The sequence below is a fragment of the Atractosteus spatula genome, chromosome 9, assembly GCF_055471065.1.
Source record: "Atractosteus spatula isolate fAtrSpa1 chromosome 9, fAtrSpa1.hap1, whole genome shotgun sequence".
In the NCBI taxonomy this organism is placed as follows: domain Eukaryota; kingdom Metazoa; phylum Chordata; class Actinopteri; order Semionotiformes; family Lepisosteidae; genus Atractosteus; species Atractosteus spatula.
In genome coordinates, this window is record NC_142714.1 from 51,856,217 (window position 1) to 51,873,705 (window position 17,489).

Below are 17,489 nucleotides of genomic sequence, written 5' to 3' on the forward strand. Positions count from 1 at the left end.
CTGGGCTGAATGAGTCTCATTAATTGTTAGTATTGAATAATTATGTATTACTTTGACATGTGGGTGGTTTTTATTTACATACCTTTGGTTCTCCTTAAATATGCCATTAGATTTTGAATATTTTTTATCTCATTTTTCATTTTAATTAAAAAGTGCTATGAAAAATAAAGTTAAACCTAATTTGATTTTCAAACTTTTCGGTTTCTATTTCAATCTAAAAATAATCCATTTAAAGCGTGAAATGACATTAAAGCTTTGTTAGGGTATAACATTTAAAAATTGGTTACACTCATTTACTCTAAAATGTATTATACGATGCCCGCTTATGATCATTTAGATAAGATCCATGTAAATAAATTTGATTTTATCCTTTTTTGTTTTATACACTCAGTAAACAATTATTTTGATCAATTTAACAGAAAGGACTTGGAGGCTTTTAAAAATAATTCCCTAGCGCTTTTCTGGACACTCCACTCAAAGCACTTTACAGGTAATGGGGATCCCCCTCCACCAGCACCAGTGTGCAGCCCCACCTGGATGATGCGCTGGCCAGTACTCTGCCCACACACCAGCTCTCAGTGGGGAGGAGAGCAGAGTGATGAAGCCAGTTCAGAGATGGGGGTTATTAGGAGGCCATGACTAGTGAAGGCCAGGGCGGAGTTTGACCAGGAAGCCGGGGTTACACCCCTACTCTTTTCGAGAAACACCCTGGGGTTTTTAATGACCACAGAGAGTCAGGACCTCATTTTTATGTCACATTCAAAGAACGGGGCCTTTGTACAGTGTAGTGTCCCCGTCACTATACTGGGGCATTAGAACCCACACAAACTGCAGGGTGAGCGCCCCCTGCTGGCCCCACTAACACCTCTTCCAGCAAATACCTTCGTTTTTCCCAGGACTCTCCCATCCAGGTACTGACCAGGCTCACACCTGCTGGGCTTCAGTGGGCTGCCAGCTGTGAGCTGCAGGGCGATATGGCTGCTGGCTCTTGAATGCTGCTGCTTGACTGAACTATGCACCACCAGGCACAGTGACAGCATCCAGCTGTCCAGGAGGTGTTGGGTTGGGGATGCTGATATTTCGGATAGTGAGTGCATAAATATTTAAAGCCAGCATCATCTTTCTTTTGAGCGTTCAGCTTGGATAACCTTTTTTCTCTGGTTGTGGCCAAGGTGGATGGACACTCCAAATAAGAAGCAGGTGCAATCAGGAAACAAATGCACAGAAGAGCACAAACTGCTCCAGCCCCTTGGTACCTGGTGTGGACTCGATGCTGGAGGGAAAAAAAAGCTTAAATTCTTCATTAAATGTACAGTATGTAACAAAAACAGGAAAACGTAATTTTTCAAATATTTATTGAATGACACAAAAAACTAGAATACAGACTCTCACTCTTTTCTTTCAAGGGAACATCTATTTACAGTATATAACATACCCTTGACACCCATTTTTTAAGTATTAAAAAGGTTTTACGGCTTTTATAGTAAAGATGTAGACTGTCACATGCCCATTTCATTTTAGTCTTTTTTTTTAAGCATCACTTTAAAATGTGCAGCTTTAAAAATAAAACAAGTGGGATCCAACTGACAAAACATTTCCAAGTTCGAAGAGGCCCTAGCTTTGCAGAAACTGAAATACAGTGCCCATTTTCAGTAATGGCCAGGAGGATGGTGATTTCTAGAATGCAGAAGGAATGTCTGAAGATCACAAGCAGCTCTATCAACAGTGCTCTTCAAAACCTTTATTTCTGCTTTATGGCATCTAACCCAATTGTTAAAATCTAGAGAATACACAGTCCATGTTTTCTGGTGGATTTATATACAAGCAAGTCTCTTCACTCTAAAGGCTTGCTGCTGGCGTTTCAGGAAGGACTGCATCTGTGCGATGCGTTTTCCTCAAGTGTTCTGTGTTGTCTTGGCACGGGTCTCTCTTGTTAACAGAACGCACAGAAGTCTTCCAGGATATTTATCTGACGTACGCGTTTTGCATATCCACAAGCTACCTTTTTTTGTGTGATGTTTTTGGCACCATCTTTGCTTACAGCTGTGGAATCTGAGAGGCAGGACAGCTCTGGGAAGAACCATGCATTCCTAGATTGCTGGAAATTCTAGTTCTGTAGAAAGTATTCTTAGTGTCTAAAATTTAGGTGAAGCCTGGTCCAGCAAATGCACTACAAATTCAACTTGCAGGGGAGATTTTTTTAAAAATGTCCAAAGGTAAAGTAGTGATCACATTCTGAAGATATAATCTGCCTTACCACAGCTTCAGTAAAAGAAATCTTGAGATATCCTGAGTCTAACGTGTAAATCATTTGTAGTGCTAGCAAAAATGCAACCACGACCAAGTTACATAGTATTTTAACACTAGGACAGTCTGATCTTTTCACCCACTTATATTCACAGTTACATTATCCAATGAGACACAACACACAGTATTGAAGGTGTCTTTACTGCCAAGGAATGATGAATAACTTGCGTAAAGTTTTTGGTTTTCCTGAGATTTCATAAACAGAAACTTGTCACGGCTTTAGAATTAAAGAAACAGAGACTTTTGCGTCCTGAACAAAACACAGATTAACAAATCTTAGCTACCAAATGGCATGGGTAAACCACTGAACTTCCAAGAATAAGATTTTGCCATACCTTTTCCTCCAAAGACTAAATGTGAAAAGGATATAACTGATGCATCATAACTGGCCTCTGCACTTATTCTGAAAACCTATTTAGAATTTTTATTGCTACTACTGATCCAAAATTAAATTGGGAACCACTTCAAATTTACTCAACCAAGTAATAACATTCCCCAAAAAACACAGATTAAAACACATGAATCCTGCCTTAGCACTGATTTTCTTCACTATATTAATAAAAACAAAGCAAGAGATTTGAAGTTTAAAGAACGTCTGTTCAGTAAATAGAGCAATGTGTCACACCCTCATCTGGTTCAACGCTCGGTACTTCTTGTTCTTGTGATCTGAAGGCATGCACTTTTGCAACAGCAGTCAAAAGATTGCATAAAACTTCCTATGGGCTGTAGTAGTAATTTTAGCAGTTCTGCTTCCTAATGGTGACACACAATTCAAACAGGGCAATTTTTTTCACTTTTGAAAACCAAAGCTTAAGAGTCAAGTTCAATTGAAGAAACTCCTGCAAAGAGCCACTGCAAAATGACAATGCAGAGTCTAAACATCTGGACATCACACACAGGTCTTTTCGCATCAGCACATAGGAGCAGCTCAGAAAGACGCTGAGTGTGCCTTGAAAACTGGGACAACCTACGGCTAACAGCAAGTTTCAAAAGCTTAAAAAATAACCTGAAGTCAGAATCAGGCAATCTGCCTTGGACAAACAAAAAAAAAAACAGATCTTTCTGGTTTCACAGACTTGGGTTCCAGGAACACACAATTAAGAATAAAACAAAACAAAATATTTGAACGCTTTTGTTGTTTAATCTGTTGTAGCAATAAAAAAAATATATTAATGAACTCAAATGTAGACAGCAGTCAGGTCCTGCATATTGTACACCAGTAACCTCACAGCTATCACAAATAAATGGCTCTATCAGTCCACTTGCTAACATACAGTGGACTGTACTGAGCACTTTATTCAGCCTATAGAACCCTGTGGTACTAAACTGCACTATCAGTGTTATAATTCTAAAATCCCAAAGAATCTGTGAAATAATAAAGATAAGGACTTTCAAATACAGCCCTGGGTAATGAACAATGTTTAGGCAAAAAAACACACGTGAACATTAATGAGGAAAAGCACATATACTTTAACTTTTTTAACAGCTCTTATATTTAAAACAGACCTGTTTTTATAAATGCAGAGTTCGGGTCGTACTTTGTTCTTTAAATCTCAGAAAAAAGAACAACTTCTAGACAGTTTTGCATATACACACAAAAACTTTAAAATGTCGAAATGGAAATCCAACATCCCAAAAAAGTTTTAATATGCATTAATAAGTAACCATGTTTAGCAGCATCAAAAAAATCCAATACAGGTGAAGTGCTGTCTTTTTTGGCACCTTACTCTTCGAAATAGTTTATCCTCTTTAACTACAATTTCTTCTCTTGCTCTTGTGACTGTACTGAAAAAATGCAGTGATCTTCAGAATTCTTTGCAGTCAAAACTAAGATCTGAAAAAGGAAAAATCATTCTGCTCTGGAAAACTTATGGACTGGGCGAGAAATGGGTAAAAAAGGGTAGAATGAAATTGCTTTGTCAGCATCTGTCTGCCCGATTACAAACGGGTATCTAAAACTGTGCTGGCTGAACCAACAGGCTTTAGTTTATTGGGCTTTCATACAGAATCTGTGTCGAAAGTCTTCCTGCATGGGGCAAACACAGTGAAAGAAAAGTAAAAAGTGATTTAAAAAAGGAAAAAAAAAAGAACTAGGATGCCATAAACATATAATGGACAAAATGTAAGTTTCAAAATAAATACTGTTTTCTTTTATAAAAGCAATTTAATATACTCATCCAAACCCCATGTTTTGTCTCGTTATCCACGGTGACCTTTGCTTCTCATTGACCAGCATTCTGAAAATGGATAATATTCTCTTTAATGGGCATGCAGTCCGCAGGAAAACAGTCCCCAGAGCACGCTGTGTTTAACAGGGGCCACATCCATTCTGTTGTCGGTCGCTGGGTTCAACAGGGTGATGGTGACGTCCACTGGAGCCTGGAACACGAGGCCAAGTGCTCAGAGCAGCTGACAGCGCGCGTGAATCTCCTTTACGCCACGTAGTTGTACTGGTTGGGGTTCTCCTTGTCACGTTCCATATAGTCCCTGTCAATTAGCGACTCTATTCTCTTCTTCAGGTCAGCTGGCTGAAAAACGGGGGCGATAGAGATTAGCGAGATGCAGAGCAATACTCTAATCAGCTTTTTTCCTCCCGTTTAAACTTTAGACTTTCTGTTTGGAACCGCTGATTCTGTACGACTTGGCTCTGCAGCTGTGCCACATGCTTTAACAAATTTGTTATACTGCACTGCAATAAATGCTTCAGATAAAGGGTGACAATACTGGTGTCTACAGCACTATATCATTGAAGGCTCCGTTTTGGTAAAAAAACAACTAGTGCAGTATCACAGACTGACCAACAGCATTCGCATAGTCATTAAAAAATCTCCAGTTAAGTTGAGGTTTTTACTACAATTTAAGGAAAAGGGAGAACATTACTACATTATGGCAGCACACTAACCTTGACTGGGAATTTGAGCTGGTTATACACCTCTGACACCAGTAGGTTGTGGCTCAGGGTCTTCCTCATCTTCATTATCCTGACGATAGCAGCATCGATCTGGTACTGCCGGTCCTGGAATACTCTCTCTGTAGTGCTGGCTTGTTCCTCCACCTAACGACAAATAAAAAACACCAATAACTGTATTGCTTTTTCCATATGCCTCCAATAACAACTCTGGGATTTTTAAAAAACGTTTTCTCCAAATTAGCATTTTATCACACGAACGTTCTCAAAAAAGGACTACTGGTAAAAGATAAAATCCTGGAAAACAGGACTTTTACATTAAAAATGGCTAATAAAATTTTTTGCACAGTAATAATGAGGGTTATAGAGAGTGGAGATGAAAAACATGACTAAATGTTTGAAATAACATGTATTACTAATCATAAAGTCATTGGCTTCTTCATGTAATTAGCATCAACGTGACTCCAGCCGTTGAATGAACTACTCGGAAAAGAAAACAAATCTCTGTAAACAGCAGACGCGTCCGTCAGTTCAGCGCTGCTTCGTTCTCCCTCACGGACCCGTGAAACCCCGAGGCGCGTGGGTGCGCGTACCGTCTCTTTCATCTGGATCTGGTTGATCTTTATCCGGAAGAGCTTGTGTCTGAAGTCGTCGTTGCAGGTGAACTTGTCTCCGTCCTCCACGTCCTTGCTCTTGGGGGTCTTGGTGAGGACTCTGGCCTTGCCGCAGGCCAGGGACTGCAGTGTCCGCCGCAGCTCGCTGTCCTCTGCGCGGGACGCAACACAATTCTTGGCATTCGGTTCGCGGACTCGGGAGACAGAACCATCCCGCAGCGGCTGCGGCCCGAGAGGGAACTCCTGCGCGCGGCCCCGGCTGAAACCTGGCTCTCGGAGAGCCGCGAGCAGAGACTGTGGGGGACGCAGCTCTTTGAACACTCCGAGAAGAAGAGGAAATCACCAGGAAGCAAGCGAGGCCCTCCGGGAACGGAGATCAAGCACCCTGGCCAAGATCGCTCACAGCAAATGCGTTTGTTACCTGTATTTTAGGTGGTTGCACAGGCTTTTCTTTGGCAGTAAAACCTATTTGCCCCTTTTCATATTTGCTTACAGAAATTACTTGGGAAACGTCTACCTACAGGCAAAAACAAAGCCGGGAGAATAATCTGCTTCTTCAAACATTCAGGGTCACAGCTTCATACAAACCTACCATTTTCACAAGGAAACTCTGTCAAAGGACAGAAAGCCCTTTGGAAATATCTGTCAACACACTACACTTCTCCAGCCAATAAAACAGTGACAATGCTACAGTTAGCAGGTGAATCAATCATCTCCAGATCACAAGGCTGCTGCAGATTCTTTTTCATGGTGCACTGGATAGTAAAACACTTTTGTATAGACAATTCCACTCATTTCAACTACTTATGACTGTCAGCTCCCAGTCTGAGTCCAAAGGTCTTTCCTACTCTTTATTATGAACCTCACAATGTGACACAAAGTAGAAAATAAAGGAGCTTATTTTCTTGCCAAACTGAAGCCGTTTTATCCTAGGAAATTGGATACGGTTCACCCCAATTCCATTTTTGTAATGGGGAAAAAAGGAGGAAAAAGCAAACTTTGGTTGCAATCCCCTCCCACAGCTGAAAAAAAAACATTACAAACCTATTCCAGTTGCCTGCTTAATATCTTCCAAACTGAACTCCTCTCCTTCGTTGAACATAAGTAACACCAACGTCTGGAACAGTGAAACCTGCAGCTCTTTTTTACCCTGGGGATGGGGGAGGAAGAAACAAAACAAAAACCGCAGAATGATTAGAAATATAGAGTCGGAGCTGCAGCTGAAGAACTGATTAACCAAGCGAGGCTTCAGCTGGTTCTACAGAAGACATACTGTACAGGCTCAAATCTCACCACTGCACCGTACCAGACGTTAACAGAAAAGTCTACAGAAAAATTGATTTCTGGGATTTGACCGTAGGACATTCAGGAGATTCTCAATGCTAACTCCGGTATGGTAATTAAGAGGATTACCTCCTTAAATTCAGCTTTTAGTACACAGTGTCCTAATGTGGACTGCCACTGAAGTTTCCTCCCGCTGTGCTTCCCAAGGTAAAATGTCTTAAAAATCTCCTGCAGTTTGACCATCTAGAGAGAAAGGAGAGGACGCCGTTACTGACACGCGGTCCGCACCGTGACTCGTCGAGCTGCTTGCCCTCTAGGAGTGCGGGAGAGAGAGAACCTCTGCGCAGCCAAATGCCTGGTACACTTGCAGATGGAAGGGTGAAGAAATGCACGCAAACTGACGAGGGAGCCCATGTGGCCGAGCTCCCTCAGCCTCCGATCTGTCCGGCGCCCACCAGCTTGCAGTGGAGTCAACGCACCATCCCTCCGATGGCATAACCCCTCCCGCCGAGGGTCCAAGGAGCCAGCAGTGTGCGAGAAAGACAAGTGGGCCTGACGCGTGGCGAGGTCAGTGGGGCGTGTCTGCTTGCCTTGTTCTCCCCACGCAGTACAGGAGCTCAAGATGCAACAGCATGGCTGTGGAACCACTTTCAGACTGGATCGGCATAAGATAGAAACGGAGATTCCAAAAAAACCCCCCAATAATAAACGTTTGACCGATAGTCACCATCAGCACTGACCTCTGGAGGCAGGTGAACTTCCATAGGCACGTAGGTTGGCCAATAGCCCATTGTTAAAATATTCACTGTCAGTTCAATGTTACCAGGTATGTTTTGACATTGCATATACTGTTGAGGAAAAGAAAGAAATATCTATTAAAATATAAAACAAACACATCGCGCAACCACGTGGACTAACTTTTAAATTCTGAAATTAGCATCGTGACGTGTTCTCTTAAAAACGATCGCACTAATGGACAACGTTCTACACAGGAATACCAAAATGATTAACCTCCTGAAGATGGAAAACTAACCATTTAAACTAAAAAATCGTAAAAGGAAAAGCCTCCAGAAAAGTAAAACTGTCACCCAGTCCTGCGCTGAGGGGGTCTGGCAGGATGACAAACGAGACAGAATAAACGCACTACAGATCAGCTCGGTTCCACGTGGCTCAGGGACCTGCGAGGACGAGACCGCCGGAGCAGGATTACCTGCTTGAACTGCACCATGATGTCCTTTGAAAGCTCCATGTCCTTGAACATTCCTTCCAGTTTACTGGTGAAGGCAGCGCCGCACTCTGGTGGAGGGGGAAAAACAAAAACACATTCAGAACGGCGAGAAAGGGAAGAGCATCAATTTCACAGAGATTTCGATTTCAGATAAACCAACAGACACCACGCCGAGAAGCGGACCGACCCTAAACCCTCTCTGGCTCACTGCCGTTGCCGCGCAAGTCTCTCTTGGCCTGCCCGCACACGGGGCCTAACCAGCACCCAGGAAGACGGGTGCGACTGACCGTGTTTGAGCTTGGACAGCATGGACTTCTCCGCATCCACAGAAGCACTCTTCCCCACCAGCAAGCGCTTCGCTAGATCCTTCTTGTAGAAGGCCTCAAATACGTCTTTGCCTGTAAAGAAACGGGATGGTCAGAAATATTAATAATAAAAACAATAACGGTCTATAACAAAAAAACAAAATCAATGAAATGATGAATGGAGATAATCCAGGAATATGTTCTTACCCCTGGGAAACCAAAATAATCTAAGGTTATCTAAGGAAAAGATTACTCTACAGAGCACTTAATTTAATAAAAATGATAATTCTGGCTGTACTGAAAAAAGTGTTATTAGAAACACCTATAGCTTGAAGACATTACCATAAATGAACCTGAAGATGATCATTATTTTGTCCAACATTTTTTCCAGCTCCTCGTCTGTAGCCTCCTTGTTTCCTGCTCGGAGCTTTGAATCCACGTATTTAGCTGTAAAACAGAAAATTAAACTGCAGCAAATTCAAAGGACTGTTTTGCAGTTTCCATCTAAGCAAACCGAGAACAAGACCTACCGATAAGCTCAGCTGGTTTGTTGGGCCTCTTATTGATAAAAGTTTCAAATGCTTCCTTCATGGCGTTGACAAACTTCTCATTTTTCAGGAAGCAGATGTCGATGATGTGATCCACCTTGTCTTTGAAATCCAACAGCTCCTGGACCATCGTCTTGTCCTTCTCGGGGTTGATGACGATTGTGCTTCCGAAGGCCTGCGTAAAGGGACAATGAATTCCTGGACAGTTCCCAAGCCAAGCCTTCCCACCTGTGAGGACTGTCTGTTCAAAGTGCGTGTACTTCTTCTGAAGGGTACTACAGCAGCCTGAGCTTAGACCTGAGGCCAGAGCCGGAGACGGACCCGGCAGGCTCAGGGTGCAAAAGAGGACTAAACCCTGACTGGACACCCCCCCACTGCAGGTCACACTCACACTTATACTGGGGCAATTAAAAAAGGCCAATTAACCTGGTCAGCATGTGGGAGGAAGCCAGAGGACCACAGTAAACCCACATGGAGAGAACATGCAGATCCTGCACAAAAGGGGCTCCAGTGTGGAGCACCATGATTCTTAAGATTAACAGTGTGACAAAGTCATTGCTTTCTCCCCGTCTTACTTCAATCCACTGTTCCAAGTCTTCTCCCTTTCTAGAAACGACAAACTGACTGGAATCTAGAAACCAAGACTGGCAACGAGGGCCCAAATGGCCTGCGCTCCTTTTCCTCCTAAGAGGAACCAGACGTTGTAAGAAAGCCGCCACAGCAGACAACAGAAGAGGGTGCAGCCGACCTTGATGTACTCGATCCAGTGCTGCAGCAGGACCTGCACGCCTCCGCGCACCCGGCTGAAGAGCTGGTAGAGCAGCGACAGGTCCTGGATCCGGTTCTCGTCCAGGAGGTGGTTCAGGCCTGTTGGGAACACGGGGGAGGGGCAGGAAACAAAACGCTGCTTTAAATCTCAGAGGATTTTCTTTCCGACACTGGGGTCTTGTTCCTCCCAGCTGGGAAGTCTGTCCTGATTTAACAAAGCTTTCAAATGAGAGTTTTCCCCCATGCAATTGGATGCAACCTCACACGACACCCCTTTCTGCATTGAAACACATAGTAGCTGGACAATAAGACATCATTTCATTAATTTAGAAAAGAGGCATACCTTTCTGAAGGGTGGCTGTTAGATGTTCACCTAGTAGCTGCTTTTCCACAGTGGCTATAAGGGGTTTTCTAGAAAAACAGAAGAGAGTACTTCATACAGAGGAGCAAGACCACAAGTCATCCATGTAGCTGCTTCCTGTCTCTGTGTCCCCCAAGAAAAAACGAGTCTTGCTTCTCTCCTATACCTCAAATAACACACAACGAGGAAGGCCAAAAAGTACAAATCAAAGCTGGGGGGACGATAGCATCATCTGTGCTTCATTTCTAATCCACTGCTTAACCAAGACATCAGTGAATTCATACATTCCTTGTATTTCATAATAAATTGTAAAATCATTTAAACGAGTCCTGCATGTGGATGTCAATGATGTTAAGGTCTAATAAAGAACGCTTTAACACTAAGACCCTAAGAAGACAAGATTCTTTAATGGCAGGAATACGCAGCCAACAAAACTCATCAATGTATTTTGAACATGAATATCTTCGTGACATTATGAATATTTTGCCATGTGCAACATCGCAAAAAGAAAGCAGTCCGAGATCACACCAGTGATGAAGAATAACAGTTTGTACCTTGACCGCTTGTTAAAATTTTACCCCCCGAGATTCCACCTGAACTTCAGGAGGTAAGCCGGGACTTACTGTGTGCTCTGGTCTAAATACGTGATAACTCTGTCCGCCTCTTCTTCTAAACGCTTATTTACATGGTGAAGGTACTCGGGGACCTGAAATGAGAAAGCTCAGTCCTCAGTAAGACCACAGCCCACCCATGTAGCTTCTTCCCGTCTGTGGGCCGAAAAAGAAACGAGTCCTGCTTCTCGCCAAGACCTCAAATGACAAAGAGTAGAGGATTTTTTTTTAATTTACTACTCAAGTACAAAAACAGTTTTGATTCACTGAGAACTTTTTTCCCCAGCTTCCACTGTTTATCTCCATCGCAGCACCATCACCCATAATATCGTGTTTAAAAACCCCTCTATCCGTAGACGGTGAAGCTGAAGACGGACCTGGCAGGCTCAGGGTGCGATGGAGGACTAAACCCTGGCTGGACCTCACTCCACTGAAGCCCAAACAGCACAGAAAACCCACACTGACATGGAGAGACTCAGCGCCGAAGGCAAGCCAATCTGGAGCACCAAGATCTTTTTAGAAAAGTCAGATTCACAGCACGACACAGTAATTGCTTTCTCCCTGTCCTACTTTAATCCACAGATCTTTAACCCCCGAAGCAAACACAAGTAGGCAGCTACGCCAATGACCAGGGATTGACCGCCCTCAATCACATATCCATCCGAAATAAATACCCAGCAAATCAACGCGTCTGTCCTTGTATCCACACATGCTGGCCACCTGCAGAACCTCTGACCGTGATAAATCACGCTGGATAGGACAGCTGCTATAAATCTGGAACTACAGGATCAGCCCTCTCTCAAAATACCCCGAAGCCAATAGTGCGTTTTTATTTATTTATTTGGTAGCCTTATTTAATAAACTTACAGTCTATGTATAAATCCTCTTTGGGAAAAACAAGAAGCAAGAGTAAAGCAAGGTCTCAGATACCCAACAGTCACAGCAGGTTTCATTTTGAATCATCACCACTGCGTTAAAGAAAAAGGCTAAAAAACCGAATGCATTAAATGTTTTAATGGTTTTATAAAACAATCTGGGACACGCATAAAAGCAATAAGAAAAAGCTACATGTAAACAGAGTCGAAGAGTGCTGCGTCCCTCAAAAAAGTGCAAGTTACCTCTCTTTCTTGCATCAGTCTCTGTCCTTCAGCAGCATACAGGCGGTTAGTCTCTTCCAAAAACCGCTGCTCAAATGAGTCTTGATAAATCTGTTGCAGAAGAAAAGGTATTCCAGTTCATGTGAAATGGGTATAAGCTGAAGGCATAGCTAAAAGAAATCAGCCATACTTTGGTTAGTGCAACTATAAAAACAGACTTAATAGGTTATTTTCAAATCTACAGATTTATTCCCTGCAGTGTAAAATAAATGTTTTCTTTTCTGCTGCAAACATAATTAAGTTTGCAGTAAATTAGGAATATAATAATGATGGCACAAAAATGGTTCTTCATACTTGCATCAAAGGCATTTTTAATTTTGAAATGGCCTCCTCTGGTAGATTTGAATATAAGGAAGAAACGGCGTTGTTTTAAAGAGCTGTTTTTTTTTTTTTTAAAATGAGGAAGATTTTAAGACGATGAGAATTCCTAGGATTTCAGTCTTGCAGAAGACTTGCCTGCAAATCCGACAGCATGCTTAGGAGGCTCCGAAGCAAACTCCGGTCGATGGCCTCCCCATTTCGCTCTCTCTCAATCAACAGCAGGATGCCATCGATCGTCTTGTTCTGGACCTTCTGATCACTAATTATGTAGGACCTGAACAGCTCCAGACCCATATCCCTGGAACAACGTGGAGCCAAAGTTCAGCAAAGATCAAACGGACCAGGAAACTGTTGAAAGGGAAGTTATCCTTTTCACAGCTGTTAAGTCTTACACAACACATTATTGATAATTTCTATTGACTTTTGTCTTATTCACAAGAGCGTAGGAGTAAACTGCAATGCAATTTATAAAAACAAAAACAAATAAGTTTTCTGCAGTTTCAACCTCTTTACTGCTGAATACAAGACAAGGGAAGAGAGTCAATCCTCTATGAAAATTAACGACTTTTCAAGAAATTCTGGACATTCAAGAAAAAAACAAAAAGCTTCAGTTTCTGTCAAGGTAAAGATCAAGACAAGATTTAAATCCTTGGTTTAAAACACTGAAATGCTCATTGCTAACAAAATGTTTTTCTTATACGGTATAAACATTTTAATGGAGAAAGATCAGAGGGTAATCTGAACAGGAATACTGAATACTTATTCTGTTTTAATGGCAAAATGATTAAGAATGCACTACTTAACATGTTCCTGCCAAAAAATAAAAGTTAATTAAGATAACTTACCAGATGGATGGCAGCATTGAATTTTGTAAAACATATGTCCGATCCAGAAATAGGAATATACTTCTAATCATGATCTGTAAAAAACAATTATTAACATTGGCAAAGGCTAAAAATAAGTCTTGTTCAATAAGTGACAACAATACTGTATACATTTCAACATCCTTTGCATGCATTTTTTAATATGCAAACCACTGGCATCTTCATGACTTAACAGTAGAACAACGTGATATTTCTGAAGAAGTACTGAGGGGCTTATTAAACTTTACACAACAGCATATTCAAAATTAGTCAAATTCTGAATCACTGTGTTATACAGTATAACTGTTGATGTCTGCAGCTAGCAAAGGCAGAGACCTGTGTTAGTCTTACCATTTGTCTGCAGTGATCCTGCCAGCACTTATCGATCTTCTTTAGGAAGAGGACGCTGTCGAGAGCATCCGTGCACGGCCGAGTTAAGGAAGGGATCTTGGTTGAGGACATCCTTAGAGACACTATAGAGCTAGAATGCTTATATTATCTGACAGCATAATGAACAGCATAGCAAAGCATAGTGCAGTACCTCCAGGAGTACTTGAAGACAACCCATTTATTATAAAATATCCATGAAATGATCCAGGGAAAAATGTTTCAGGGATGCCGCTGGATGTCACTAATTTAAAACTACGGCAAGAGTAGTAACCATTCTGAAACATATTAAACGATTCAATTCCAGCATAAAAAAAATAAATTTTATGCTCAACCAAATCTTTGCACATTCTTTTTACAGTTCATAAACACTTTGCCTCCAAGGAGAAAGAGAGGTACTTTAATAAATGTACAGTGATAAAATTGACACTTCAGTGAAAGAAAAAAAGTTTTAAGAGTGCAATCTTGACCATTTTAAAGGATATTCTCTGAACTGATGAATCTGTGCCTTAATGTGGTCTTCACACACTACCCTCAACTGCTTATAAAGATTTGCAGAAATTTTATGGGAGCAGAGATTTTCAACGGCCTGAATTAGAGAAAAACAGTTAAAAAACATTTTAAAAATCCACTCCAGTTCAAATGTGCAGCAAATCAAATAGAAGTCCAATATTGGCTCATCACATAATTCATTCAAAACCCATTGGCGGCAAATATTACAATAAAATGAACAGGACTTCAAAAGCACAATAGGAAGTCACTGGATAAACCTCTCATGAAATAAACCAAATCAAAGCATCAAAAAACTACATTAGCCTAAAATTAATGACTGAACCTGCAAAACTGATCCAGCCCCCTAAGCAATGAAAAAACCCATTTCACTCACATTATTGGTGAGCATACAAAAAGTAGACACTCTATAAAACAAATTTAATCATGCATTCACACGGCTTTCGCAGTAAGTTATTTTGAGAATATACAGTTTACACATTTATATCTCGCAATGGTGAGATTTCTTGAGGTCACATTCTCAGATAAAATGGATATAAGCAGCACGAAAATTCAGAATTTGGCAGCTAGTACCCTAAAGAGGTCATAGGCAAGTGATCACATCACTCCTATCCTGGAGTCGTGCACAGGTTGCCTGTCACATTTCAAGTCAATTTTAAAATCTGTCTGCTTTCGTTCAAGGCTTTAGGTTATGCCTCCTCCTTATCTAGCAAACATGGTATCAATTTCTTTGCTCAGGTGACTCCGTCTCACTGTGTTCCCACAGCTCATCTACACTTATGATCAACAAACTTTTTTGTTGCAATGCTCCAGGGCAGCTTGGAACATCATCCTAGCAGAAATCAGGACTTGGCACACTGGGTGCTTGTAGAATGTCTTTTTCGCATGATGGTTTTATCTTCTACATTTTTGTATTTTTTTCTTCTGTGATATGAGCTTTTTATACAACCTACAGCCTGTTATCACTGAATATGGTACCCTTCACTTTATCATTGAATATGGTGTCTTTAAAAGCAAACCATCTCATTTCACAATAATTCACAAGTCAACTGCACAGTAACACCATACTCTGTATATAAGCAATCCTATGAATTTAAAAGTCTCTAATCCAAAAAACACAAGATAAAAAAACATGCATACAACCATTCCATGAAACAAAAACTTACTAAAAAATGCATAAAGGGCTACAAAACAGCCTCTTCCCATCAGCAATTCCAGTTTCAAAATACAAGCCATTTCATGCAACAGAATGATTACACATCCAACTTCAGTAGATTATATAAAACGCAACAGTCCTGTATCCCATGTATAAATTCAGTAAAAACACCAAAGATGTTTGCATTCTCAAAGGACAGTGAATAGGTAACAGTGAAAGCCAAAAACAGTTTGCTCTTTAATCTATAACATCCACAATGCCTTTACTTGTACTTCTGATGTGCTAGACGACAGCAACTGGCTGCAGTTTTATGTTAATTTCCTGTTTAATTGGGGCAATCTGATTATGCTGGTCCCGATCAAGGGCAGCCAGACCCCAGCAGTTACCAGCGATCAGTGTTAATGCTCTAAGAAATTGAATCAATGGAAACAGTTCACCGACACGCATGGCCCTTGCAGCCAGGAGAACAGACGCAAATTAAACCCAGTTGTTCGAATGACAGAAAGCCTTGGGCTTCCTTGCACAACCAGCCTGCAGCAGGAATGGAATAGGTCTGTTTGTCATACCTGGTAGAGCTCCTCTAGGTTGTACTTGATTGAAGTGCTGTTCTGAATGGCCTCCACTGCCCCCTTCAGTTTCTGCCAGGTTTCGTTGGTATAGTTTTCTGGCAATTTGGGCTTTTCTGCAAAAGGGAAGGATCGCAATGGAGAGGTTTCTTGAGGTCAGTGTGCGGGGTGGTGCTGGGGTGCTTGCCATTCATTTACAGCTCCCCAACACGTGGCCTCGCAGAATGAGGTGAGTGCAAGTAAATGACAACACCGACGACACCCTCCGCGCCTCACAGGCATACGGTACGTGGAACAGAGCCCCTGAGCTCAACTCTCCGCTAATGGGAAAGAATGATACAGACTGTGATCTTGAAAAAGCAGGAGAGGACTTGAAAAACAGTGCACTTTACCTGCCTGCTTCATTAATATGGCTATAGGCATCCACAGAGCTGTACTGTAGTGAATTCTGTAGGAGTCTGTAGTAGTATCATTGAGGCAAGTCTGCCACGACTGACAGCGTTAAGAACGAGCCATTTAAAAGGCTAGGGAGCTCCGTGCTAGACCGGAGCTCACGCTGCCTGGGCTCCTACAACTATTCTTTAAAGCCTTAGAGTAAAGGGTGCCTACCTGGCATCAACAGAAGGCTTTCATAGGAACAAACATCTGAGCAAAACACTTCTGAAGTTTTATTCAGGTAATCGAACCTTCACAACACTGGAGCAGTACCAACCCAAACCTGTTTAAATCTGCCGATGTTCTTAATTACACCACGACCAATGGACGCATTTAGAGAGGAGAAACACTTACAAGATCTAAATAACACCTCAGTACGTAAGACTGGTGATTATTAAATACCGTAATTCAAACTTCCACAGACTTTGAGCCAAGCAGCACTCGTCATCGCACGTTTCGGCCGGGTGGAGAGGGGATAGCGAGTTCGCAGCGGCCGGCGTGCAGGAAGGTTACCTTTGAAGTTCTTGATCACTAGTTTCTTGGCAGCTCCGGGTTTACTGTTGGAGAAGGTGGCGGAACCGGTCGAGGTTTTGGTCAGTCCGTTAGCGTGGTGTCCGACCCCGGCGGCCAGAAAGGCGTTTTTCGCCTTGTTACTGGACGATGCAGATGATGAAGATGACTCCTCAGCCATTTTCACATTCAGCCCAATGAAATCCACGGAATCCTCGAATCTCAGTTTCTTTTGTATGTGGTGAGAGGTGGGAGACCCGGAGGAGCAGGACGCACTGATGTTTTTGGGAGGAGACGAAGACAGGGAATCAAAGTCTTCCTTTTCGGAGCTGTTTATTTTTCTCTTTTTGGACGTTGAATTATTGCTGCTACCGTTATTACCATCAGAAGCTGCTGGTCTAACCTCCTGAGCTGGCGGTGGGGGATTAGGGGTAGATAAACCTGTTGGAAACATGAAAAAAATTACAAAATCAAATAGCCAGTCTATTAATCCTAAGAGCCTTCAGGTTTGACGTTGACGCTCCGTGTGTCTTTGAGCTTCGACTCCTCTTATTTTACACGTTCTCGTCTCTTTTTAATTGAAAACAGACAATAAAATGAGACTACTGCTCCACTCTTAGATCCTCTTTCTTGTTATTGGCAAAAAAAAA

General features: G+C 41.9%; 1 protein-coding gene across 1 annotated transcript; it reads right to left on the bottom strand.

The window, feature by feature from the left end:
• Positions 1-1,336: 1,336 nt before the first annotated feature.
• cul4b (cullin 4B) lies at positions 1,337-17,489 on the bottom strand. The gene is made up of 20 exons (XM_088924769.1): positions 16,843-17,489; positions 15,895-16,010; positions 14,148-14,251; positions 13,627-13,696; positions 13,258-13,331; positions 12,548-12,710; positions 12,053-12,142; positions 10,947-11,029; positions 10,306-10,373; positions 9,943-10,061; positions 9,177-9,369; positions 8,989-9,093; positions 8,629-8,739; positions 8,324-8,409; positions 7,854-7,961; positions 7,243-7,356; positions 6,874-6,979; positions 5,809-5,981; positions 5,210-5,362; positions 1,337-4,835 (listed from the first exon to the last, which is right to left on the bottom strand). Exons 1-20 carry the CDS (start codon positions 17,291-17,293, stop codon positions 4,740-4,742), a joined length of 2,583 nt encoding a protein of 860 aa, XP_088780895.1. The 5' UTR covers positions 17,294-17,489; the 3' UTR covers positions 1,337-4,739.